The 27789-nt window shown below is 31.9% G+C and overlaps 1 protein-coding gene across 7 annotated transcripts in view; it reads right to left on the reverse strand.

Moving 5' to 3' along the window:
* LOC139517852 (dynein axonemal heavy chain 2-like) overlaps window positions 1-27789 on the reverse strand; it is an 89921-nt gene that overhangs the window by 49746 nt on the left and 12386 nt on the right. For 3 of the 7 annotated variants that reach the window (XM_071309314.1, XM_071309312.1, XM_071309316.1), the window contains exons 11-37: window positions 27290-27419; window positions 26781-26963; window positions 26165-26299; window positions 25283-25362; window positions 23928-24074; window positions 22852-23143; window positions 21921-22025; window positions 21403-21573; window positions 21064-21192; window positions 20539-20750; window positions 19751-19951; window positions 19168-19324; window positions 18585-18674; window positions 18093-18341; window positions 16664-16825; window positions 10016-10138; window positions 9537-9674; window positions 9052-9134; window positions 8399-8579; window positions 7668-7806; window positions 7169-7389; window positions 4720-4812; window positions 3836-4066; window positions 3330-3518; window positions 2828-3127; window positions 2124-2304; window positions 412-692 (exon numbers count right to left, since the gene is read on the reverse strand). In XM_071309314.1, coding sequence (XP_071165415.1) covers window positions 412-692; window positions 2124-2304; window positions 2828-3127; window positions 3330-3518; window positions 3836-4066; window positions 4720-4812; window positions 7169-7389; window positions 7668-7806; window positions 8399-8579; window positions 9052-9134; window positions 9537-9674; window positions 10016-10138; window positions 16664-16825; window positions 18093-18341; window positions 18585-18674; window positions 19168-19324; window positions 19751-19951; window positions 20539-20750; window positions 21064-21192; window positions 21403-21573; window positions 21921-22025; window positions 22852-23143; window positions 23928-24074; window positions 25283-25362; window positions 26165-26299; window positions 26781-26963; window positions 27290-27419 — 4603 coding nt within the window. Of the gene's footprint in view, window positions 1-411; window positions 693-2123; window positions 2305-2827; window positions 3128-3329; window positions 3519-3835; window positions 4067-4719; window positions 4813-7168; window positions 7390-7667; window positions 7807-8398; window positions 8580-9051; window positions 9135-9536; window positions 9675-10015; window positions 10139-16663; window positions 16826-18092; window positions 18342-18584; window positions 18675-19167; window positions 19325-19750; window positions 19952-20538; window positions 20751-21063; window positions 21193-21402; window positions 21574-21920; window positions 22026-22851; window positions 23144-23627; window positions 23686-23852; window positions 23899-23927; window positions 24075-25282; window positions 25363-26164; window positions 26300-26780; window positions 26964-27289; window positions 27420-27789 lie in introns of those variants that run through there. The other 4 variants (XM_071309315.1, XM_071309313.1, XM_071309319.1 and 1 more) reach the window with 3 other exon arrangements.

Consider the following 27789-nt stretch of genomic DNA (forward strand, 5'->3'; position numbering starts at 1 on the left):
TAACTTTAATTTTCCTAATGACATTACTATATAAACTTTAATTTTCCTAATGTTACTATACAAACTTTAATTTTCCTAATGTTACTATACAAACTTTAATTTTCCTAATGTTACTATATAAACTTTAATTTTCCTAACGTTACTATATAAACTTTAATTTTCCTAACGTTACTATATAAACTTTAATTTTCCTAATTTTACTATATAAACTTTAATTTTCCTAATGTTACTATATAATTCAACAAGTTATCAGATTCTAGATGCTTGTAAAATACTGTAAATTGCCCAACAGAACATTCAGTTTTAACTAACAACAACAAAAGATTTTGTTTTAACTGAATTGTATATCTCTTCATCAGATAGGTTACTAGCCCAACAAAAGAAGATTTAGTTTCAACTGAATTTGTTTACCTCTTCATCAGATAAGTTGGGGCTGTTTCTCTTCTTTTTTCCTGCATAACGTAAGACAGACACTAAAGCTCGGAGACCAAAGTCATAATGATCTTGTTTAGACAACTGCTGTTCAGCCAGAGAGTAAAGGGTGTAAGTCTTCTTAGCCAGAGCTTTACAGTTACCAAAACCTTCTCCAAACAGTGTGATCTCAGAAATCAACATAGAGTCTGGAGTTACCATAGCTATTGGTCTGAACATAGACTTCAGATTATCTGGTAGTTCTGTACGTCCAGCATAACCTGAAATACAAGACAAACAAATGCTATACCTCTGAATAAAGACTTAAAATTCAATATCTGGTAGCTGTGTATGCCAAGCATAACCTGAAAATTAAAGACAACAATAGTTATACCTCTGAATATAGATCTAAGATATAATCTCTGGTAGCTATGCATGACAAATATATCCAGAAAATTAAAGACAACAATAGCTTTACCTCTGAATATAGTCTTATGGTGTTTATATATCTCAATTTGTACGATTTACTCGTGTATGTAACAACGTATTAGATTTTAGCGAGAGAAATTTATGTATTACTGAAAAATTATTACACCAGGGTTTTCAATATCACAAACTAGTCAAAACATTTACTAAACTTATCATCGGTATAAGGAAATAATTCATAAATATAACTCAACATGCAGACATCTTATACGTTCAGGTATTTCACATCCAATCTTTTATGGTAATATTCTTTACAAAGCACAAAAATGTCAGTATTCACCTCAAAAGCTTACAAAACCTTTAAACAGACTTATTAAGAAGGGATATAGTTACGATACTGTTGTCAGGTCATTAAAAATTGCATATTTTGGCTTTAATATTGATTTACTTATAGGGTCTTTGCATCGGAACTAAACACATTTATTTAAAAAAAAAAACAGTTGTTGGCATGACACGGGTTATGTTCTTCTCATATATCTTATGATAGTATGATACTAAACCCCTAATGGGAGGGATTGTGCCTGATATTCATATGATGAAGACATAGTCTTTCAATCAGTTTAATTGAGGTCTGGAGCTGGCATGTCAGTTAACTGCTAGTAGTCTGTTGTTATTCATGTATTATTGTCATTTTATTTATTTTCTTTTGTTACATCTTCTGACATCGGACTCAGACTTCTCTTGAACAGAATTTTAATGTGCATATTGTTATGCATTTACTTTTCTACATTGGCTAGAGGTATAGGGGAGGGTTGAGATCTCATAAACATGTTTAACCCTGCCGTAATTTTGCGCCTGTCCCAAGTCAGGAGCCTCTGGCCTTTGTTAGTCTTGTATGATTTTTAATTTTAGTTTCTTGTGTATAATTCGAAGTTTAGTATGACGTCCATTATCACTGTACTAGTATACATATTTTTTAAGGGGCCAGCTGATGACCGCCTCCGGGTGCGGGAGTTTCTTGCTACATTGAAGACCCATTGGTGGCCTTCAGCTGTTGTCTGATCTATGGTCGGGTTGTTGTCGCTTTAACACATTCCCCATTTCCTTTCTCAATTTTATCAAGATTCAATTTCTGGTAATTTATGCAAATCAAAACCAATTAAAGGCAACAAATAATATCCTAAACATGGACTTCAGATCCCACTAGTGTAGTACAAATAGAAAGCAATAAGTCGAAACACAGACTTTAGATTACCTGTATAGTACAAAGGATAGGTAATATTTACCTGGATTCATGGTGATAAAGATTCCACAAGTGTGAGTTAGGTCAATCTCTCTTCCCTCAAAAGCAAATCTGTCTGTCCCTGCAGCCAAAGCACTAAGGATGGACAGAATCTGCTGGGCTACTACTGATAATACTTCAATATTGATACGGTTAAACTCATCAAAACATCCCCAGGCTCCAGTCTGTAAAATGACCAAAATATCTTTCACATTGTCATAATATTCACCTTTACTGGCAATAATACTATTTAAGGTGATTGTCTTTATCTACATTATTTGTTATTTAGATCAATGATGTTCCTATTACAATTTCCACTTTTCAAATAAGTTTAATCAATACACTGTAAATTCTAAAATTATTGTGAGCTTTTTATTAAAGCGATTAATAAAACATGACAGGTTTCACAAGAAAAAGAATATGCATTCTAATATTTGATACATGTATCTGAATGCAGATTTTACTGAAATCTCGAAAATTCTTCTCAAATTTTTATCCATTCTTGATAAAATTGCAATAATGATGCATGCAATAATATCTAAATTTACAGTATCATAAAATTAAATCAAATTGGATTGGGGAACTTATTAAATCATAATTGTATACTAATGTCTCATTATGTTCTTGGGGATTCAATATGCGTAATTTCAGAAAAACATGAGTTTGGATAGAAACAGGGAGGTAATACATGATTGAAATAACACATACCTGGGCCAAACCTGAGAACATTCTTCCCATGGACCTGAAATCTAGACCTTCTGAACAGTTGACAACAATGACATACATTCCCAATCCTTTACCCAGATCCTTGACAGTCTCAGTTTTTCCTGTACCAGCCGGACCTTTAGGACTTCCTCCTCTGTGGAGATGTAGTGCAGTGGTTAGTGTAATGTAACAACGGTCAGTCAATGGTGTGATGACCAGACGTCCAGAGTTACCCAGGTACTCGTAACCATAACGGAATTCTGTATTTGTCTGTCTGATCATACAGATATCTTTTTGGTGGTCCTATACAAATACAATGGAAATGTGAAATAATCGAATCAAAACAGAAATTTTTCGAACAAACAATACAATCAAAATCATCATTCAAAGAAATAATTTGATCAAAATCTTTAATCCTTATAGAAATAATACAATCAGAATCTTTAATCCTTAAAAAAATTAAATTCTATAAAATCTGAATCCTAAAGAAAATAGTAAATCTTACCCTTTCCATGTAGAATCTGAGTTGACTGAGCCATTCAAAAGCATTCTCATCAGAACATCCTTGTTTGACTAACTTCTCTGTGATATCTCTCTGATGAACTTCTATAGTTACAATGGCAGTCACCTTAAGTCTCTGCATCTTACTTAAGTTAGAACGAGTCATCTCAGAATACTTGTTCAACATGCCAACCTGAAAATAATACACCTCAAATAATTTTCAATTTTCAAGTGGCATAACTCCAGTAAAAATACTTCAGCTGCATTATTTTGGGGAATTCTATAAATAAATTGCTTATATGAACCTTAGTAATAAATTTCATGAAAATCTGAAAAGACACCATAAGAGCACTTACAAATCTGGACAGAAAGACAGCCTGGTATTTCTGATTGCTCTGTGTCTGTGTTGTGGCAGATTGAATTAGAAGTTTATATGGACCTCTTCTAATCAAACTATAAAATTTCAATTTCACATCTAAATCTCATTAAGTGGACATACAGTTCTATTACCTGTTTTTTCTTCATGGACTTAAGAGCCTTCTTATCTCCCCTGTCCCGGGTCTGTTTAAGAGCCTTGATAGTATCAGCTGTCCATTGAATCTGGCTAGAAGTGATACAAGTCTGACCAGGGAAGTCTTTCAACCATTTATCTCTTTTGGATTTTTTCAGAGCTGATTTAGTAACTGACAGTTTTTCTATCAAAGTATTCACCATAGCTCTCTCAACATCACCTAGCCAGTTCTGAAAAAATAAAAGGTCAAAATTGTAATCAAACTAAGAATGAACCTTTGTATTACAATAAAAATACAATATACCCAATAATTGCCATCTTTATATGTCCCCTTTTTTACCAGAATATAAAGGTTTCTCAATGAATTATTTAATAAATTTACAATACACCTTATCGCTAATCCTGGCCACTTGAACTTTTGATGTCATACACAATCACTTTTCAATTGTGTCGTCAGATATTTTTTTTTATGACGTCAAATAATACGGGAACCTGTGTGATATCCTGTAATGGCAGACAAATAGCGATAAGGTGTATAGATTGGCCTTTCTTGTTGCCAATTTACAGCATGTACTGAATTGCCACTTTTTCCCCATTTGTACAGTACTAGAGCATAGGAAATCATTCTCTCCATTCTATTTTTTGGGCAATAAAACGGATATAAATATTACAAGTCATCTGATAAATTTACTGGTCAATAAATGATCTTGCAAGGTCAAACACATCATATTCTGTCCGTCAAATAGTTAATATAATCAAACAAGGTATTTGATGTATACTGAAGCCTGTCCTTTCAAGAATAAGCAAACTGAACTAAAACTAGTTGGACAAGTGTTTTAATTTGCATTTTGATGTTTAGTCAACCATTGCTTAATTGTCATACCTCTACTTGTCCATCTAGAGGCACTGCAGTCAGGAACTCAATCTTCTCATCATCACCAGATTTCATAGCTGTTGCCTGCCATTGCATTCCATGCTGAAAATATTATCAAGTAAAATTAATATATTTCATTTTCAGTTTTGAAAATGACAATCTAAGTTTTAGTATGACAATGGCATTTGTAAAGTTTGGAACAGAAAGCCTGTTGTAATAAAAGACAGGATACAATAATGATGTTCACCTTAACTGTTGATGATACAACAAATCTTCCACAAAATACATCATACATACACATATATACTTCTATGTGCAATAACCATGCATGGATACAGTTATTATTTCCTCAACATTTGATATATTGTAAAATTCAAGCAATACATTTTAATCAAAATTCCTACTATATATATGGAAGTTTTTAACGACCATGACTGGCTATACAGCCCTTGCACATAATACATATATTCAAGTTTATTATTTAGATGATGGAGATTTTTTTTATGAATTTCCAAATGTGCTAAACTCCATAATCGCACATGTAAATTTTTTTCACTTAAAACTTTCCCCTCCTTTTAACTGAGATTCCAACTGAAGATTGGTGCCTTGAAACTTAAAACTAATTGATAAAGCATGCCATAAATCAAAATTAAAACTTGGGGTGCAATTAAAACAAGTTCATGCTGCACAATATTTACAAAATCTGCAACAATCTTCTCGAAGTGATGATCTGCCATTTTGACAACTGTGCGCAATACACATTTATTCATACCCCAAAACAGTACAGTGAAATTGACAATACATATAAAGAATCTAAGTATATTATATTCTGTTTCTATATAATAAAATGTACAGCATATTTGAATATAAAAAATGCTTTGTGCTGCACACTAAATAGAAATCATCCTTCCTTTGGTCACACATTTTTTTAAATTCAAATACATGATTAGTTATATATGTACTATAAATACACTATACAAGGAATGAATTTAATTCAACCATTGAAGGCCTATTTAAGGTGGTACCTAACACTACAGGGAGATAACTCTGTAAAATCAGCTAAACGTTTTAATTACATCGTGTTGTTAAGGGAATATTAAGCTTCTCAATGATCAAAATAAGTGTTTGTCAAACTGCTATATAACCAGTGTAATTTTTCTGATAAAACGGTTAGTTCAAATTTTTTGAAATTTTTGTATTTTTGTAAAAGGGTCAAAGTAAATACTTTGTCAGAATTTTAAGAAAATTAAACGAGCCAAATTAATTTTAGTTAAAGTGTTGGGTACCACCTTAAGTAATTTTCAGGTAATAAACCTATTTTCATGTGTTTGCTTTTACTTTTCTTACTGAATTCAAGTACAGAATAAATTGTACATGACAGTTTACATTATTTTTTATCAGAAATATATTCAGTCAGACAACTCTTTATGAAATTTAAGACATATTAATAGAACAAGAGTGTAAACAGGACTGTTAATTCATTGAGGCACAATTATGTTTTACTAATTAGTACAAGTTTACAGAAAAAGATCAAGGATGCATTTTCTTATTAAATGGTCATAACTGTTAGTGAAGTCAAACCAATCAACAATGTTCTTTAATATTATTTCTTCATAAAAACTGTTAGTTAAGTTCATTCACTCAACGAAAATAAACAGGTATTAGACAGTACAAAGTTGATTGTATGTTTCTGACCTTACACAAGAAATTTTGATCATGTTAAAATACATTTCTTATATAAACCAAATATATACTACATTGTAGTGTTTAAAATTTCTGACAAGGTTAGGATAAGAAACAAAGCTCCAAGATGGAATTCTAGCTTTTTGAATCTTGTATATATATTTGTAAACTTGCAACAGACTATTATAGAAACTCTCAGAAACAAACAACCATCAACTCTGTCTGGTACTTTATATGTAACTGATATTATTTGATACACAACAAATGGTAAAGGAAAATATACAAGAAAATGGTGCACATGTACTTATCACTAGTGTTACAAATACTCTGTAAAAAATAATAATGTCAACAATGATATCAAATTTGAACATGGCATAGTTTCACTTTCTGTTTGTTATCTAATACAGGAAAGTTTGAGTAAGCCATTAGGAATTATACTTTTTCATATTTCTTTCAACTTTATAAGAAGGCAAAATAAAAGTAAAAGTATAAAAAAAATAATGATTTTTAAAGGTATGGGGAACATTTAGTGTTCAGGTCAATATTCTTAAGTCAGTAAGTTTTTGACAGCTGGACAAACTGTCAATCTAAAATTCACTTTGGGCTGTTAATGAGCATTAACCTTTCCAAAACTAAGATATATTTTAATTCACAGGAAACATTGAGTAAATATGAAGTGATTTTAAAGTATTTTGAGCTCATATTATTTCATTACACTTTTTTAACACAAAAATAAATTACTAACACACCAACTTGATTGTAAAATAAAACCTACCACTTTCGACATATCCAAAGATTTGATATTGTCAAAGCATTTCTTTAGATGAGGCTGTACCAACATAGGTTGTTTGGAATTACCCAGGATTTCCAATAAGTCATCATTTGACAGGAAGTAGAACCTAGGAAATATTCCTCTCTTTGTCTCAAGGTACGTGTCCAGAGACTTTTGAATGTCTTCAAGTTTCAAGTTCATCTCACTAAGTGCTTCTAATACTCCTGAAAAACATTCAATTAGGAAATCATCAACTGTTGACTTTGTTATTATAGAATGAAAGAATTTGTAGCTCTACCTTGTTTCTTTCTTCTGGTCACTAACAGATACCATATGAACATTCACATATAAGAAGTTAGACAAGGGAAACTTTTTACCAGTCAAATTCAAGTATGCAGAAACAGCAGTTTGTAAGAAATCCTTGACTGGACTGAATTTGAACAAGCAAACAGATTATTTCTTCAACCTACATCTACAATAATTAGTGTATTACAGATGTTACCTTCATGATGAGTACAGCGTAGGGCATTCTTTTCTTTGTGCATTCTGGTCATTATAACCTTCCATTTGGCATTCACATCATCAAAATCAGCTGATTCTCTAGGTAACTGCTTACGTATGTCCTCTCCCAAAAAGATATTCTGAAAATTTCAATCAAACACTGGCTGAATTGAAGGTCCAAACGGTTTACTGGTTTTGGGGGATTAATACTAAATAGGATGCATATGTACAAAGAGGCAGATCAAGACCAAAACCCCCCAAACAGTCTTCTAACAACAATTTTTTTCTCAATGATAACCTTTTTGATACCCTGACACAACATACATTTTAGTTAAGTGGTTCTCCTTGTGCCTGAATTGACTACATTAAGACTTCATTAAGTTGGGAAATGACAGTATATAGTTCATAGGATGTCACTACATAGCGTATTAACAGTATCATATATGCTGTTGTCACAGTATCATATATGCAGTTGTCATCTTGTCAGCCTACATGATTTTTTGTTAACAATGGATAAACAAATAATCAAAAGTTGCACATATAGTTGGTAAAATCTATGTCACTTGGTCTCTGGTGGATTGTTGTCTCATTGGTAATCTTATTACATCTACTTATATACATAGTGCTATATACATAGTCCAGTTAATTGTTTATATCTTGCTTTCTTGCTTCATCTGATGTTAAACGCAAGTAAACTTTAAAAACAATAAAGGATGACAAATTATTACACACCTCTAAATACATCCATTGTTTCTGTACTTGCAACAAAGTCTCTACAACTTCCAATATCTGTGACAGAGTTTTCTCCCATTTATCTACATCCTGTTCAAAAGCTTTGACAAATCTAGAAGCTTTCATGGTGGACAATTGTACTTGATTATCATCCAATGCTGTGAAGATGTTATCAATGCTCCTGTAAATGAATAAAGATTATTTGTCAAACAAACTTTGACAAAGAATGTTTCAGTATTACAAATTAAAATCTGCTCATTACCTTAATTAGGGACATACATGATGAAGGAACCCATCATCAATCAGTTACAGGTTAGATATTGTTTCTGGCACTTTCAAGTCACGTTTTCATAGCTGAGAAGTCCTATTTTAAAGCATACTTTTTGACATGGAATTACTTTGAACTGATAATTGGGGAAAATAGCGAGCACCATAAAATGAAACAAGGACTGGCTAATATTTGAACTAAGATTTTATTAAATCTTGAATGCTTCTTTTTATACATTCATTGAGGTGCAAAAGCGTTGACCAAAGTACATTTTGTATGAAGCGTGAAAGCACTTCATTCTAAAAATGTGCGCCCAAATAACGCTTTTTTTACTTCAGACATAAAAGTATATTGGATACAACCACTGATTTGGTGATATACTTACACAAGTTTGAAATGTCCTTTGTCTTTGTAAGGTACTATTTCAAGGTCTGTCATATTCCATAACTCATCAATAGCTTTAAGTCCCTGAAATATGACCATATTTTCCATCATTTAACATTGCAGTGTACAGTTTTTCATAATTTGAAATTCTTCGCCTTTCTTTTCTTTCTTTTTTTATATTAAAGATTATTCATTTCTTTATATATGTTAATGATATCATCAATTATATATATGTTGTAATTTAAGTTATATAGAAATCACTTTTTAAATTGAGTCTTTAATTTTTCCTTTAAAAGAAATAAAATTGAGAAAGGAAATGGAGAAAGTGTCAAAGCGACAACAACCCGACCATAGAGCAGATATATTTCAACTGATTCTTCTCCTTATCACAAATGATAAAACCTTATTTAACTTTAACATTTGAAGCATTAAAATTTTACAAGATTTACTAGAAGAGAACTGCTTATTCACTGGACAATAACATACCAATTCAATAGCCAATTCCTTGGTCGCAGCACCAGATACATCAGTGATAGTATCAGCAAACTGATCAAATCCAAACTCAATAATCTTTTCCAATGTGAAATCTGCTTCCTTGTGGTTAAACTCTTTTTGCATCTCAGTCTGAAAAATATACAAGTTATAGTCAAACCTTGGTAGGTCTAAGTTGAAGGGACCCAAACATATTTTTAGCTTTTTTTAATAACTTAAACAAACAAAAATGTTGTTAACTGAAGACTACTCAGCAGTCTAACTGCTCTCCACAAGTATCTTACTTTTTCACATAACTATAAATAAAAGAGGATATGCCTGGCTCCGATATATGTCAGTTGGGCAGCAACCCAGTTATGCTATTTTAACCTAAAGTGTTCCACTTTGGAACCAGTCAGCTGTGCTACTAAAAACAAATAATTCTATATAAGAAGAAGACTTTATGCCTATTTTATACTGTTAAGTGTTGTTACCTGTATCTTCTCCCAATGTCTGGGTCTCATGGCTGGGTTCTTCAGATCTACCACTAATGGCATGGTACGTTTGAATTGGTCTACACGGCTCTTACTTGATTCTACAACTTCCCAGTTTTTATCCTAAAATTAAAAGTTACAATTTTATCAGACTATTAAATCTTTTTTTATTTTTTTATTTTCATGTCTTATTTTCTTTTTTCTCTTCTTCCATATAAAAAATTATTCTTTTACCTTTTCTATGTTTTAATTCTGACAGTAGTAAAGAACTTCTCAAAGCTTTCAATCAGTACCAAGTAATTAATGCTGCACTGAGTATAGGTCAATTAATATGAAAGCAACACTAATTCTCTTTAATCACACCTTTAGATCAAACGCTTTGGTAACAAATACTATATTATGAAATATGAAAATAATCTGTTCTATTAACCTTATTCTTAAAATAGTAAACATAACTGTTAAGCATTTAGAATATATTTATATTATTTTGAAAAGACAACATATAAAGGTAAAATATCCATTGCTGTACCATCAAGGTAAAACATACTGGTACAAAATAAAGTGAAAGTGTATGCAAATGACATGTTGATGTGCATAAAATAAAATAAGATCATTATAGAGGAAATTAGTATCGTACTCACTTCTTTATCCTTAAGATCATCATTCTAACACAGGATATAATATTCATTATATTGGGATAGATTAAATTAGTTGTTGCACTTTTTTTAATAATGTATTTTTTAAATATTTATACCTATAACTTTCAGAACAGTAGAAGTCTCCTTGAACACTGAAGATTCTAATATACCATACCAATAAAACAGTAGATGTCTTTTAAAGAACACTAACAAGTCTCATATACCATACCACGAGAAACAATAGATGTCTCCAAATAAATGCTACCAATTCTCATACACCATACCACATAGAAATGTAAAGTCTTCTAAAGTACATTAATAAGTCTCATGTACCATATCACATAGAACAAGTAGAAGTCTCCACCCAAAACCTAAACAAGTCTCATATACCATATCACAAGTACAGTTGATGTGTCCTTATAGACTATAACTAGTCTCATGCATCATACCACATTTATCTAAACTACTATAGATACTTAGAGCAGAAAAGGAAATGTTCAACTAGGATGGAACATTTATCCTGCCGTACTGGATACTTGATATCATACGCAAAACTTTATAATAACTATTCTAATTTTATTAACAAACTAATATACTAAGACACTATTGTATACACAGTATACTAATATCATATTCACAACCATTTCTAAATCTATTATACTGAATACATAAGAAAATAATAATAAATGTATCATTTGGCTTTCTAGGGGGCTACTCGTTAAAACTTACAATAAAACAAAATAAAAATAACCAAATGCAAAAACACTACCTACTCAAAATAATTTTAAATTAATTAAAAAGTAAATTGTCTAAATTATGCAATTTTAAGAACCTGCAGTAGAGCCCTGACAGGTGAAAAAATTAATTTTAGAAACCTGACTGGTAGAGCCCAGACAGGTATAAATTTGAAAAATGAGAATACCTGCGGTAGATCCCAGCAGGTACTTTTAGAACCTGAGTGGTAGAGCCCAGACAAGTATGAATTTTGAAAACTGAGAATTCCTGCGGTAGATCCCAGCAGGTACTTTTAGAACCTGAGTGGTAGAGCCCAGACAAGTATGAATTTTGAAAACTGAGAATTCCTGCGGTAGATCCCAGCAGGTACTTTTAGAACCTGAGTGGTAGAGCCCAGACAAGTATGAATTTTGAAAACTGAGAATTCCTGCGGTAGATCCCAACAGGTACTATTAGAACCTGACTGGTAGAGCCCAGACAAGTATAAATTTGAAAAATGAGAATTCCTGCGGTAGATCCCAGCAGGTACTTTTAGAACCTGAGTGGTAGAGCCCAGACAAGTATGAATTTTGAAAACTGAGAATTCCTGCGGTAGATCCCAACAGGTACTATTAGAACCTGACTGGTAGAGCCCAGACAAGTATAAATTTGAAAAATGAGAATTCCTGCGGTAGATTCCAACAGGTACAAAAAATAACTTAATTATCACCCTTAAATAAAACAAAGCCTAAATAAATTATAAAATGTATTAATGAATTGGGGGAAAATAATTTCCCTGAAATTAAGTAGGCCAAATTGAAACGAGTAGCATGAGTGAAAGCCCCCAAGAAATGATACACGTACAAATATATATAGTTAAAATAAAAAATAAAAAATAATTCAATATACCATTGAAAAAAATAAGTACTTGAATATAATTTCATGTATGAAAATGAAAACAAACAAAATTAAATAACTACTGTGAGTGAATACTAAAATAATGAACAAAATGTAGTTCTAGGACTCCTTTGATGTAGAACAAAACATGTATTACAAGAATTAGGAACGACACATTCTGCTTGTGCTTTGCAAACGGTTGTTGGATCAGTTAGAATGTAACGTATATCAATCAAATGACCATCTACCTAAATTCTGGATAATATGATCCTCAACCCCTGCTGCTTCTGCTGATGTAGCAGCATCAATTCGAAAGGAATGACCACAAAATTTACTATCATTATACCCTAATCTGAGCAGCAAATCTTTAAGCAGAGATATAAATGTATTTCTAGACAAAGGAGCTTATATACTCATCACTAACAAAGAAATGGGAATCTGTCTATCTCCCTTATTTTTTCGTACTTGTAAATATCTTTTCATCAAATCAACTGGGTTGAAAATATACCTTCTCGAAATAGGTCTCATTTGGAGGAATTCAGATGTAATGTAAAATTTTGAAAATTTATGTCTAAATAAATATTTTGAATTAAGAGTGTGTCCTGCCTTGCAATTTACTACTATTCGTAAATTCACAACATTGGAGAAATCCAAAAAGCTAGATTTAATGAGCACTGCAACCGTAAGTCATTGAATTTCTTAAAGGGTCAGGATGCCCTATTCTTGAGTTATTATGCCTAATCCCTGCTAAATACAATTTAATTGTACATGTTGTAGCATGAGCTAGCTTAAGAGAAATCTTGCAATACAGGTTACAAATTAAATTAAACAATCTTCATCTATTATTGGCACACTATTATAGGCTTCTAACTAGTCATACCATAAATGTTTTAAAACATAGAAAGCCAGAATAATAAGTCTAACTAAATCTTATACTTAAGGATGCCTAGAAACCTGTGGTAGAACCCACAGGTGAAACAACAATTACCTGAGGTAGAACCCAGATAGGTAAAAATACTTGAATACTGTAGTAAAACCCTGACAAGCGAGACATATAATAACGTATGGTAAAACCCAGATAGGTGAAAAAAACAAAACCAAAACAATAACATTTGGTAGACCAAAAAAGGTAAAAAATTCCTGAGACTGCATATAAAATAGAGCAGGTCTGCAAGCCTTGCTACATGTGCAATGTACGTAATGTGATACAATGTTCACTGGATTGATTGATTTTTTTGATTGATTGTTGGTTGCTTAACGTCCCAATGTTCACTGGATTGATTGATTGATTGATTGTTGGTTGCTTAACGTCCCAATGTTCACTGGATATATGAATGTTGAATCCTGCACCGCTGCATCTGGCAAATACCATAACTGGGTTCACTGGAACTGACAAGTCATCTAGCAGTTCTAAGGCGGATTTATAGTTACAATTTCACCTACTATCATTCCTTGAGAACCATAAACAGCATTCCAGCTGGGACTATTATACTATAATAGTCCCAGATTCCTGCTGAAATATAAAACTGAAGCAGTATCATGTCTTAAACATCTGGTCCAACCTAAACATGAAAACAATATATATGAACCTGTGCTAAATCCAGACAGGTAAAATCTTGAAAATGTGGTATAACCCTGACAGTTATTAACATGCAATATCCAGAACCCAGACAGGTGAAAATCTTGAATCCTATGGAAGAACCCTGATAGGTGAGCATTAAAACAAACATGTGCAAAACACCTGTGGTTGATCAAACACGAGTGTTTAGATGAGAATCCTCAGGTAGATTTAAACTTGGGCTAGATGGTAAGGCACTCAACCCTGCATGATTGATTGATAGATTGTGGTTGCTTACTGTTCAGTGGCCATCCTGCATGAAAACCTGCTAATAATCCATCAATTCAATTACCTAAAAAACCATAGTACGGATGGTCATTCAAGTACTCTGATAAACTGTTAGTTTTAAAGTGGAAACTGAAGTCAAAACTGACATGGGGATCTAAAATGTCTTCAAGTTGCCAGATCCGATACTCTGGGGCTCATATGGTCTCTGTTTTAAGTAAGTACAACATATATAGATTTCCCCTTTACAAATCGAACAATTATGACTATTGCAACATCTCATAGCTGCGCATCCTCTGATACCTGAAAATATTATAAATTTCCTAAGAGTAGTGTTTCTAATAGACCACTCTGCTGCTATATAGTAAAGAGGCATATGAGCTGCACATTAACAATAGTGAAATTCGTAGAAACCCATACCTGGGTAATAAGTGGTCATATCTACATGATCCCTCCTATAGAAATCACATTACAAGACAAGAGCACGTATAATTTAATATGAATATAAGATAATAATATACTAACAACGTGAATATTAATAACACACTTCTGTAATTACTTGATGAAAACCTAATTAACCTAGGGATGAATGAAATGAATAGCCCCAATGTAAATTATTTTTTCAGACCTGGCATGATAAGGGTTGAGTATAAGGAGTTCGTACCTGATGTAATGTTTTCCTCAGTTGGGGAGAAAGGCATTGATTTCAGCTGCATATCACCTTGTATTCCGAACACCACAAACTTCCTGATTTTTCTACTAGCTGCAGTCTCTGATATAGAATTCCTAGAGAAGGCTGTGTATCCTACATATGTATGTAGTAGGGATAAATTTCTCCAATTGTTGACATTGTCACATCGTAAACTTCCGGTTGAAGTGAAAGTAGAAAAATCGGCTACTTAATGTTCTGTCAAGTATTTTCAGAAACTATAAGATTTTAGATGATTACTAACTTCCGTACGGTGATGAAACATAACATTTCCACTGAAGCAAGGGTGAAGAAAAATATGGACGCACAGTTAATAAATTTCTTCTGTCCATTTAATAAAGAAGTGGAATTAGAAACCATGTGGTCCTCTGTGTACTAGCTGATGCATTGTGGGATCACGCACTACCATATATGGTGTATCTTGAATTTTATCTGCTAATAACGAAATCTGTCCTCCATTTCGATTATATTATCATTATTGGTAATAAAGTCTTGAATAGCAATATCTGCCTGACACAATTTCCTTGCATTTAACGGTGCTGTTATTAACTGCTCGGTTAATTCCCGACTATTACCGTCCCATACATGCGGAATGAGAGGTCTAAATAGCTACTGAGAAGCAAACACATTACTAACAACTAACTAAGTTGATAATGAAATGAATAATAACAGCATCTTTAGAAGCAGGTGCAAATATCAATATCCATGTACAAACATCAACTTTAATACAAAGACGCTACAAATGTACCATTTAACGTGTTAAAAGTTTCGGTTTTGATTTGCATAAAAAACTAATATATATAGCCACTTTCAAGAAAATGAAAAGTAATTTTCTTGAATAAATTATCCACAAGTAAAAATATGACTGCTAACAGTGCAATGCTCAAACAACAACTGACCATCCTATCAAAATTATATACAGATGTTTCTCTGATAACACCCATGCTGCCACCCAGCTGTTTCCTATCTATGATCTAATTCCTTTTCCTTAATCTCTTAATTAAATCAAAACTGCCAAGCTGACAAGCTAACAAGCTGACCTTATCATTAAAGAAAACAAACCAGGGGAAGTTTAACCCAAGGAATTTATCAAAATATGTATAAACTATAATTTAATTTTTTAAATTACCATTGTACTTTTAAACAGAATGGTACTAGACACTACATGTATTTATTGTCGTAAATTAGGCCATAAGATTTCTTGTTTAAATTGTTTCACGTAAATTCATGATGGGGCCTTTTATAGCAGATTATACAGTATGGGGTTTTCTAATAATTGAAGTCTGTGGCCTAGAATTGCTTACAACTTCTTCATTTGAAGTCTGGTGGGTAGCTGTCTCACCACTTATTTTTACTTTATTATTAAAAATATCAAATCAACTACCAAACAGAGGTTTTTTCATGCGACTTGTACACACTGAACTGTCTACAATTAATTACAAACGAAAGTGAACCCAACGCCTGGTGAGTCTGTGTCTACAATTAAGATGCAACCAAACACAATAAAGCATGGTGCCATATACCTTGAACATATGATGTTCTTAAGAAAATGCAATAGAAATTTGTAATAGACAGTCAGATACACAGACAAAGCTTTGGAGCTGGACAGTGGCGGAACCAGTGGAAGGTCACAGGGGTTGGAACCCCCCTTTTTATGGATGATTAATGCATTTGAATGGGGACATATAGTTGGACCCCCTGTCCTCCTGGGTTCAGTACCCCCTCTTTTAAAAATGGCTGTATCTGCCCCTGCTGGGGTATAATATTGTTATAGTTTTTTTCTATTGAGACCGGCTATTAGTTCTAGTGATGTTTTGAAGACTGAACAGAAATAACTGATTTCATACCTTAAGTTCTTTGCTAAATCTGTTGAGTTTCTTGTACATGGATTGAGCAGTGGTTTCCATTGTTTCTGTTTTGATTTCCTCAAATTTGCTGACTTTCCAATCTGCCCACAAGCCTTCCCATTCTTTGTTCAGGGACCAAATTTGTTCAATGTGCTCCAAGTCCTAAAACATGCAAAATACAAACATAAATAACAAGTGAAACTGCGAGCTACTGCTCACTGATGATACCCCCGCCGCAAGTGGATAATATTAATAGTGTAAAAATATGCAAGTGTTCGGTAAACAGGAAGTTGTCGAGTGATTATTCTGAAAACGCATCACACGGTATAGCTGACTTATAAAAATCCTGAAACCAAATTTCAGAAATCCTTGTATTGTAGTTCCTGAGAAAAATGTGACGAAAATTTTTAACTTGGTTATCATGTGTAAAATCATACAAGTGTTCGGTAAACAGGAAGTAGTCGAGTGATGAATCTGAAAACGCATCACACGGTATAGCTGACTTATATCCTGAAACCAAATTTCAGAAATCCTTGTATTGTAGTTCCTGAGAAAAATGTGACGAAAATTTTCAACTTGGCTATCTGTGTAAAATCATACAAGTGTTCGGTAAACAGGAAGTTGTCGAGTGATGAATCTGAAAACGCATCACACGGTATAGCTGACTTATATAAATCCTGAAACCAAATTTCAGAAATCCTTGTATTGTAGTTCCTGAGAAAAATGTGACGAAAATTTTCAACTTGGCTATCATGTGTAAAATCAGACAAGTGTTCGGTAAACAGGAAGTTGTCAAGTGATGAATCTGAAAACGCATCACACGGTATGGCTGACATATATAAATGTTGATACCAAATTACAGAAAAGGTGGATGTGTAGTTCCTGAGAAAAATGTGACGAAAGTTTCATGGGACGGACTGACGGACAGACAGAGGTAAAACAGTATACCCCCCTTTTTTAAAGCGGGGGTATAAAAATTTGATTGGTTTGTATCCTTTGCTTCATAATATATTAAATAAATTTTAAGCCATCAATGAGTTTTTTTCATGCACATTTCTCTTATTAAAAAGTTACAAATTAATAATTTTCTCTTCAAATGAACAATTTTCATCTGTGTTGACATGTGTAAAATATTTAACAAATGTTTTGTGTTCTACAGTTAGCTTTTCACAAAAAATATCCTGGAATCTAATTTGTATTTCACATAAAAGTTGAACACCTGAAAGCTGATAATTTTAATGTAACTGAAGCATACCACTGTTTGGTCGAATGTCTATTACCCTTGAAGTCTCCATGATTTTAATTTGTTTTACACAAATTATTTTTGATCAAATTTGTTTTTACTTATCTATGAAAACAAATGTGCCATCTATCTATAAGCAAAATGAAGATTAACATGGATAGCACATGTTTTAATATATAACCTTACCTTCTCCAAGTTAGCAACTTCTTTAGATGGAGGTTGATCAATCTTGAAGATATTAAGTCCCTTCCTAATATCTTGTTCTTGTTTCTTCAGTGTATTTAATTGGTCTCTGATAGCCTGAATGTTAGACACAGCTTCTTCAGTACTAATGTTACTAGTGAATGGTCCTTTAGTAGTAAATTCATCCACCAAATTATGAACCTGTTTCTTAAACTCTTCTGACTGTGCCAATAATCCAGTCTTAAACCTTTCCTGTAAAGCAGAAAATAATATATAAGACCCTGACTTATAAAAACAATGATAACAATATAAATCAATTTTCATAATGTTTCTGAATAGTGGTGCTGTTTCACATCATATCTAAGATTGGATCATGTCATTCCTTTTCAACCAGGATACATTCAAGGAATCTATTCAAGGAGGAAAGTAAAATAAGTAAATCAGATTGCATTAGCAAAAAGTATTAAGATGAACATGATTGATATAGTGTTTTACCTTGTTCTTCTTCAGCATGGTCTCAGCATCTATAAGTTTCTGTTGGAATACATGCCATTCATTACTCAGCTCATTTAACATGGCCAATACCTACAAGGACATGAAATGTTATATGATTACATGTAAAAACCGAGAACAGGTCTTTATTATCATACACTAGGCATATCAAGGCATTATGCAATTGTTTTTTATGCAAGAAAATCTTTTAGTGAAAGGTTTATTTATTGTTAAAATTGTTTGTTGTTTGTTGATGTGGTTCAGACTTGTTTCTTGTTTCTTATTTAGATTACACTGTTGGTTATCCTGTTTGAATGGTTCAAAACTAGTATTCTTTTAGGCCCTTTATAGCTTGCTGTTCGGTGTGAGTCCAGGCTTCATGTTGTACGCTGTATTTTGACCTATTAAGTTTTACTTTTACTAATTGTGACTTGGATAGAGTTGTCTCATTGGCACTCATACCACTTTTCTTATATCTATTATACGCCATTCATTCTATTTGAGAAGTCAAAATATGTTGACTATGTAAAGCCTCAAGACATGTCTACTTCTGAGACAACTTTTAAAAATTTCCTGTAAATCCTACCTCCTCTTCCACAGGGACTTCATATTTCTCTAAGATATTAAACTGATCCTGCAGAGGTGGGAACTTAGCTTCTGTTTCACATAATCCAGTGCTCAACTTCTCCCACAGATTTAGACTGTTACCCAATTCATCCAGTGTCTGTGGAATCTTACTCACACTATAAAGAAAAAAGTTTATGACGAAATAAATGTGTCTGCAAAGTTTAATAACTTTTTACCATTTGTTAAGTAAATGATCATTTTAGTTTTTCACCCAAACAAGACATTTCTAAAGTTTTTATCAGAACATACTCTCTAATATACATGTAAGTCAATTAATCTGTATATAAAATTTTTGCTTTTATATTAAGAAAAAACATTAAATCTTGCTTTGAAATAGTTTGGTAACAAAAATTCTTCTTACTAATTACACACTCAGAAATAGTTATGCTTGGCACTTTGCAAACATTTGGCTTGTTTTTACAAGTAATATTTCCTTTTTTGTTGAATTTGTTATTTGATAATGTCCCTGCAATTTTATTTTAAATATACTTTTGTGTCACAAAAAGAAGTTTAATTTGACAGAATATTTATAAACAACCTACTTTTCCCCATTTTCCTTGAGGAAAGCATTTAATTCCTTCAGACCATGAGTTGCTATTTGTTTGAGTAATGTTGTAAATTTATTCTGCCATTCCTGACAATGACTAAGAATAGAGTACTTCAGTGGAGAACAGTCCAATAGGACAAACTGTATGTTCAGTATTGTCTCTTGTGTCTGGACGTTGTTTGCTACTTCATCATATCTACAAAAATAAATAAAACTTCTTTATAAATTGAACTGAATAAAGGAATTCATGGTGCAGAAACCTGCTTATTAACTGCAAATTAATTAAAGAATTTATAATGTCATATTCATGATGACTGGGAAAAATGAAATGTTGTTGTGCAACACTATTTCTGATGAAAAAATAAAACTTCAATAAAGTTTAAATTGTCTTGTGTATAAAAGAAAGCAAGCTTTTCTTTGACATAGTTTTTTTGACAAATTTGTTGAACTATTCCATGAAAAAGTTGACCTGGTTAAAAAAATACTTTGACAGTTTCTCATTGAAAAAGATGGAGTCTATTTTTTAACTTTGATCATGTAAACAGGGAATTAACATAGCATTATCAGCAATAAGTTTAAGACTTGTGATAACATTTTAACTAGCAATATTCTTGACTTAACGACTTTTGTATTAAATTTGCAGACTCCATGAAGCTTCTTACCAATCAATATTGGTATCAGATTTTAAGACTTGTGGAAACTTCTAGATGATTTTGAGACTTGAAAAAACTTCTTTCCTAATCATACAGGTATTCGATTGTAAAATTTGTGGAAATTTCTTACCTAGCAATATCAGCATCAAATGATGAGACTTGTGGATTAAGTTTCTGGTAACGTCTTATAAACATGTCTTTGTTGATCTCCCAGATTTCTCTGTAATTATCCCAGGTAGCCAGATAGTTCTTCAGGTTTGTAGCATTGGCTGACATTCCACCATTAATAACACCATGTATCTTCTTTGTCTCCTCATCTCTAGCTATTACTTCATGGATTGGCTGAAAATAATCAAATGTTAAAAAATCAAATCATGTTGAACTCAAACCTGTCGACTTAAAAGAATCTGTTGCAAGAAAACGTTGACAAAATGCATTTGAATTTTTTTTTAAACTTTCATTGTTAAAAAAATATTTAAATGACTTTCATTTTTTCATTATCAAACAAGTAACTATTATGAAAGGAAAAGTTCTTGTCAAAAATGTTCTAAGAAAATTCATATTTTTGTAATTAGAGATGCTGGCAAACTTGTTTTCATTATCCTATTTTTATTTATTGTCATTTCATTCTAGTAATAATTCTTTCATTACTTACATCTTTGGTAGATTTTTTCTTTGTCAATAAGTTTGGTAGTCTATTTATGTTGGAAATTGATTTTGTTAGATGTCCATAGATACTGCTTACAATGTTGGCCAATTGTTTCAGTGTTGGCTGGAACTCAACCTATAATATAAACATAAACAGTTTATAATGTAGAAAAAAACAATATTTGATTATGACATATAAATAGAATGATTACCAAGGTCAGAAATGGACACAAAATAATTTTTGTGAGAAAAATATAATACTAAAATGCATAAAAAATGAAATATCTCTTAATTCATTTTAATAAAAATCAAATTCTAAACATTAACAGTAGCAAGTTTAACTTACTTGGTCTCCCTGGAGAATGACCTTGACCCTGAAGAGAGGATTAGGAGCAGATTTGCCGTCCCCATTGACAGCTTTAGAGAGTTCTTGTAATGACCATTTAACATTAAGTCTGAAGGCTTCCTCTACCATTTTGTCCATTCTTTCTGTATATCTATGCCAGTGTTGTTGTACCTGTATGAACACAAGCGTGATAAACTAACATAATTCCAAACATCGAAAATAAATATTCAATGACGAAAATGTGAAATTAGGATACAAGCAAAAAAAAGGTAAAAAACAGGAGAAAAAAGGTACATGGTGAGTCAATAATAATTAATCCTTAGATTTTTGTTTGTAATTTATCCATTATTTAATTTTACTATTAATAATTAACAAACATTTTGATTAACTTTAAAAAACATCTCTTTGTAATTTATACTTCATTTTGATATCTGTTGTTACCAATTGACTATGTTTGTTGTTGCAAAAATTAACACAACTGTTGTTGATTTTTTTCACATAAATAACATAAATTTTACCTCATTTCCATCAGTTCTGAATATTTCATAAGTCTTCTTCATTGTTCTGACAATCTCTTCATGGAATTTAGCTAAGTTCTTGGCTGAAATTTCTCTATGTTTAGCCTAAAATAAATGTTAATAAGTATGTTATACCAGCAATAACTTATAAATCAGAGTCAACAGCTAATAAACAAAAATGCAAAATTATCAACTTATTTTTTTATGAACCAGTTGAATCATTTCAGACTTTTGATTTTTTTTTTCTTCAAAATTATAAGAGGCTATTAAATTGCACTGCTGAAATAGCTTATAAACAAGAATGTGTCCATAGTACACGGATGCCCCACTTTCACTATCATTTTACATGTTCAGTGGACTGGAAATTGGGGTCAATACTTTAATTTGGCATTAAAATTAGAAAGATCATATCATAGGGAACATGTGTACTAAGTTTCAAGTTGATTGGACTTCAACTTCATCAAAAACTACCTTGACCAAAAACTTTGACCAAAAACTTTAACCAAAACTTTAACCTGAGCTTCGCACTATCTTTTTCTTTGTTCAGTGGACTGTGAAATTGGGGTCAATACTTTAATTTGGCTTTAAAATTAGAAAGATCATATCATGGGGAATATGTGTACAAAGTTTTAAGTTGATTTGACTTCAACTTCATTAAAAACTACCTTGACCAAAAACTTTAACCTGAAGCTGGAGGAACGGACGCACAGACCAGAAAACAGAATGCCCCTCTACTATCGTAGGTGGGGCATAAAAACTTGTGTACAAAAAAGCAGAAGAAAGCATTTAGGTTATGATTCAATTGTAGTTACATATAAATACTGTAAATTCACAAATCATTGCAAGCATTTATAATTACTAATAAGATATGACCACCTAAAATTCAAGATTAATTACAAAATGTATTGTGATATACAATAGTAAGACAAACCTGTTCATCATCAAATTCTAGATTTTCATAGACTTTCCTGCTGTCAATACTGATGAGTAACTGTTCACTGATCTTTACACAGTATCCTGATATATCCATGTTGGCACCTTTATAATCATCTACCATCAGCTGGATCTTACTGGCATTGATACGACAATCTGTTATAAAGTAATCACTGATACCCTTAGAGGCCCACGTCAGTTTGGTCAGTCCAGGGTGAATCTTTTTGTCAAGGAATCGGATTCGTTCTCTGAACATTCCTCTCTCTTCCAAAGATAAAGCTGCTATGATTCTGAAATGATATTGTTAACTTTGGAATTACTTTGTTGCTGTTCATCACAGTGTTGTTGTAACTAAAAACTTGACCTTTGTTTTACTAAGATAAATAACAGATATGTTACAGATGTCATATCAAGATTTTGAATTGATGAACATTAAACATATTAAAGTGATGACAGACATTACTTATACATTTAACCTATTACATCTCTAACAACCAGGACCATAAGTTTACTTAGAATTATTGGATCTTCCAGTGTGTTATAGGTAATTCACCTCCTATAATCTTTGACTTACAATTCATGTACATGTGTTTGATTTACCCTCTTGTTGTAAAATAATTTTTCTGTTATAATCTCTGACAACTAACAATACATGTTCTTTATGACCTCTGAGATCTTCCATTTTTATAGACAATTTACCTATTATAATCTCTGACAATCAACAACACATGTTCCCTTAGACCTCTGAGATCTTCCTTTTAGTAGTCAATTTACCTGTTATAATCTCTGACAACTAACAACACATGTTCCCTTAGACCTCTGAGATCGTCCTTCTAGTAGACAATTTACCTGTTATAATCTCTGACAACTAACAAAACATGTTCCCTTAGACCTCTGAGATCTTCCTTCTAGTAGACAATTTACCTGTTATAATCTCTGACAACTAACAACACATGTTCCCTTAGACCTCCGAGATCTTCCCTCTAGTAGACAATTTACCTGTTATAATCTCTGACAACTAACAACACATGTTCCCTTAGACCTCTGAGATCTTCCCTCTAGTAGACAATTTACCTGTTATAATCTCTGACAACTAACAACACATGTTCCCTTAGACCTCTGAGATCTTCCCTCTTGTTATAGACATCTACTGCATAATGAGGTATCTCAAACATCAGTCTCTCCCAGTAATGGATTTCTTGGAACATCTTCAACAGATTCCTGGTAAAACAGACAAAAGGGATGAAATAGTAAATTCATGTAATATATTTTTTTAGTTTCTGTCAATTAAATATATAAAATCAATAAAATGATTAATGTGACAAATTTAAACATAGAAAATCTTCCTATAATAATATATGGACATATAGGGTCGTTAATATCAGAATTAAATTTTTCGTAAAAAGTTTCATTTGCAAAGATAACATGTAATAAAATTTTGTATACCAATAAAAATGTTTGTTTTTTTTTTATATATAACATATAGGACATAGAAGGTAAGTGAGTGTTGATTGTTGTCATGAAGGGTTTTTAAAGACATATGTTTTAGGTAAGGTTGTGTTCTTCCTTAACATTGCTGCATGTACAAAATAACTGAATAATTGTGGTGATATTGGTGTATATATTTTAGAAACCTGTGCTTTTCTTTTATCATTGTTTGTATAACAGAACCAAAATTGAGTTTAAGTGCTGAAAACTGTAAAATAGTTTGTGATTCTTGCCAGGGTTTTCATTTCAATTATAAACTATATAATAATACATCCTAACTAAGCTACACATTTAGTCTGCTTTAAGTCATATTTAATTGTTATATTTAGTCTTAAGGCTGGCATTTATAATTACATATATTATATGTGTTTGAAGAAAAAATCACAAAATATTAAACAGTTTTCAGTGAAGATGTGCAGTATTCATGCATTTAGTATCCAGAGTTGAGATTGGTTATTTTTTTTTTGCAATTTCTTTATTGTATTTCATGTGCTTAAAATTCACCACAGATTGCTGGCATAAGATACAGACAAAGAAAAGATAATGTATAAATGTGATATATTAAAGTGAACTGGTTGTCCTAAACATTGAAAATAAGACATTTGCTGTAAGTCAAAAAGTTTTTCATGAAAACTAAATTAACAAATATTTTTCTAAACTTAAATCATCAGGGATAATTTGATATCTATTTCATACAGAGAATACTTATATCAATGCATATTTGTTATCTGTGAGTATAGTATTTTTGTATAATTACAGACCTTATAATCATTGAGAGCTTTTGCAACTTATTGTATATGGCTTTGCATTGTATTTTTAATGTCTTGCCAATACGCAAAAATAATAGGTTGAAGAATATTCAAGTTAAAAATTGTCTTATTTCTGACATATAAAAATCTTCTATGATCAAGGATTACATTTTGACATATTGATATGGTTACCTATTAAAGTTTATGTCCAACATAGGTGGTCTCTCATGACTTCTACACATTAATGGAACTTCCAACTGTTTCATTGGCTCCTTAAAAGGGAAAACAAATATCATATACAAATTACCATGGTTATTATTTCTCTTTAAAAATATTATAGTAAACCAACAAGCTGATATAGATTTTTACTACTGATGTCATATTGACATTGAATTGCTTAATATATCCATATTCTGATTAATAAACCACAACAGCATAGTCTTAAAACATGTTTTTGGTGTCATGAATTTTCTGTTTAATTCGCTTTCAAATATACCATGATAGATGTCAACCTGTAAAATAAGAGAAATCTCTCTCCCAGTTTAAGGAGTGATTTGCATTACAATATAATTCCCCTTTCTTAGTAATATTATATGATAAATGGTTAAAAACATTATTTGGGAAATAATTCTTTCATGCAATGCTCTATATGAGCTTATTAATAGATGGGTAAGCTTTTTATTTGTCAATATCTTTATATTGAGAATTAGCAAGGTGTGAAATGTTGACAAATAAAATATTTACCCATGTTCAAATTAGCTTAGAGCATGGCATGATAGAATTATTTCAATTCTAATAGAAAAATTTAGAACTCTTTTACGTCAAAGCAGACCTATAACACATGTCCAAAAGGCATCTATTTTGATTTGATGAAGCCAAAACGATATAGAAAATCAACAGTTTCACAATTAACAAATGAAGATACAGGTAAACTTATTTTTAGAAATTTATGAAATTACCTAGTGAGCAATACCAAATTATATATTATTTTGACTTCCTACTTTGTTCAATGGGAATTGGAACATGATTTGATTACAAAGCAAAAGAAGGTCATATTATCATTGAATAACTTACTTTATCAACTGTGAGTGTCCATTCATGGAATGTTTTTCTGATGTATTCATCCAAGGCCTGACACAGCTGTTGGTATTGGTTCCTGACTTCCTGTCCTATACCAATAGATGGCAAAAAGTGGGCTCTATCTAATGCCTGTAGAAATAATAATTAAATATCACTATAAATTTCTATAGAATAATAGTCTCTTCTATAATACACAGATGGATGGTAATGACACAAAAATCTTAGACTTCTACCAAAGCACTACTGGGTGGACATAATCAGAATACTTATCAAAACTTCTAAAATAATGAACAAGATTTGTCCTTTTATGCAGATTAATGTGCATAAATTTGTAACAAATACAAAATATTAGTTGTCATTATAAAACTTATCTTGAATATGAATGGTTATTTTTTAGGCACATTGTGTTTATGGTGAAATGCAATATAACTTTCTCAAATACTATTAAACACAAAATTTAAGTTGCTATTGTCTTCTCAAGTCTTATTAACTGTTTGTCCCAAAAATCAAGTCCAGAATATTTGGAACGGTTGAGGTTTAATGCCATGCTTCCTTTATCCTGGTTTTAGATTTCTACACAACAGTCCAGAACATCAGTTTGGAGACTTACCATCATGCCCCTTTCAATCCTCCTTTTTAATTGTCTGGCCCATAAGCCCTGTCCAGAATATTTAGGATGATTAGGTGATTGTGGTTGTGTTTTGTGTGTCAATTCTTTCTTCACAGCATTCAGTTCTTCATTAAACATGGTGAAGACATCCACTGTTTTCTTGTCAATTGTTCTTCTGATTGCCTGCAGAGAATTATTATTATGTTGCTATAGCTAGGTTACAAATGATGTCAGTTAAGTTCCCTTAGCAACCATTTAGGATGGATAAAAGGTTGATTTTCTTCTTTGCTAAACAAAATTGAAACATACCCCAAGTTGAATTTGGCTGATGAATAGGAAATTGTGCACTTAAACCTCCAAGAAAGAGGACCATAACTCATCATAACCATCAAAAAGTATGAATTTGTATTGATAATCTAAGGGGTACACTTTTGTCACACTTTTCTTTTTGACAAATGAATCTGTATTGTCCCTTATTTTGTTGTTGTGAACATGTTTAACAGCTTTACCTCTCTTGAAGCCAGATGCATGAAGATATCCAACAGCTCTACTCCACCATCTACAGTTGTCACGGTATCAAATGCTGATGTTATAATATTCTGCATCATCACTTCTAGATCTTTTATACCACCTCGAAATCTGCAATAAATGATCTCAAGTTAAAAACAATAACCATCTCCTTTTGTTCAGATAGACAGTAAGATTAAAAACCACAATTAATGCAATTGTAGATTTGATCATTTTTAATAAACAAATATTAAATAAAATGAGTAACCATGACATGAGTAGTTTGAAGTAATAGAACTCCAGAAAACATTTAGCAATCAACATCTCCTTTTATTCAGATATTCTTTCTTTAAAATTCAAAAGATTTCCAACTGGTCAATTAATATTCATCATGCCAAGATGCATGCATGAAATATTTTTTTACAACAACATGTTCAATGGTCCCATAATCAACTTATTGTATTTGTAATTCCAAGATGTGGCCTTTAAATCTAAGATAATG

This window comes from Mytilus edulis, chromosome 3, assembly GCF_963676685.1.
Source record: "Mytilus edulis chromosome 3, xbMytEdul2.2, whole genome shotgun sequence".
Lineage (NCBI taxonomy): Eukaryota > Metazoa > Mollusca > Bivalvia > Mytilida > Mytilidae > Mytilus > Mytilus edulis.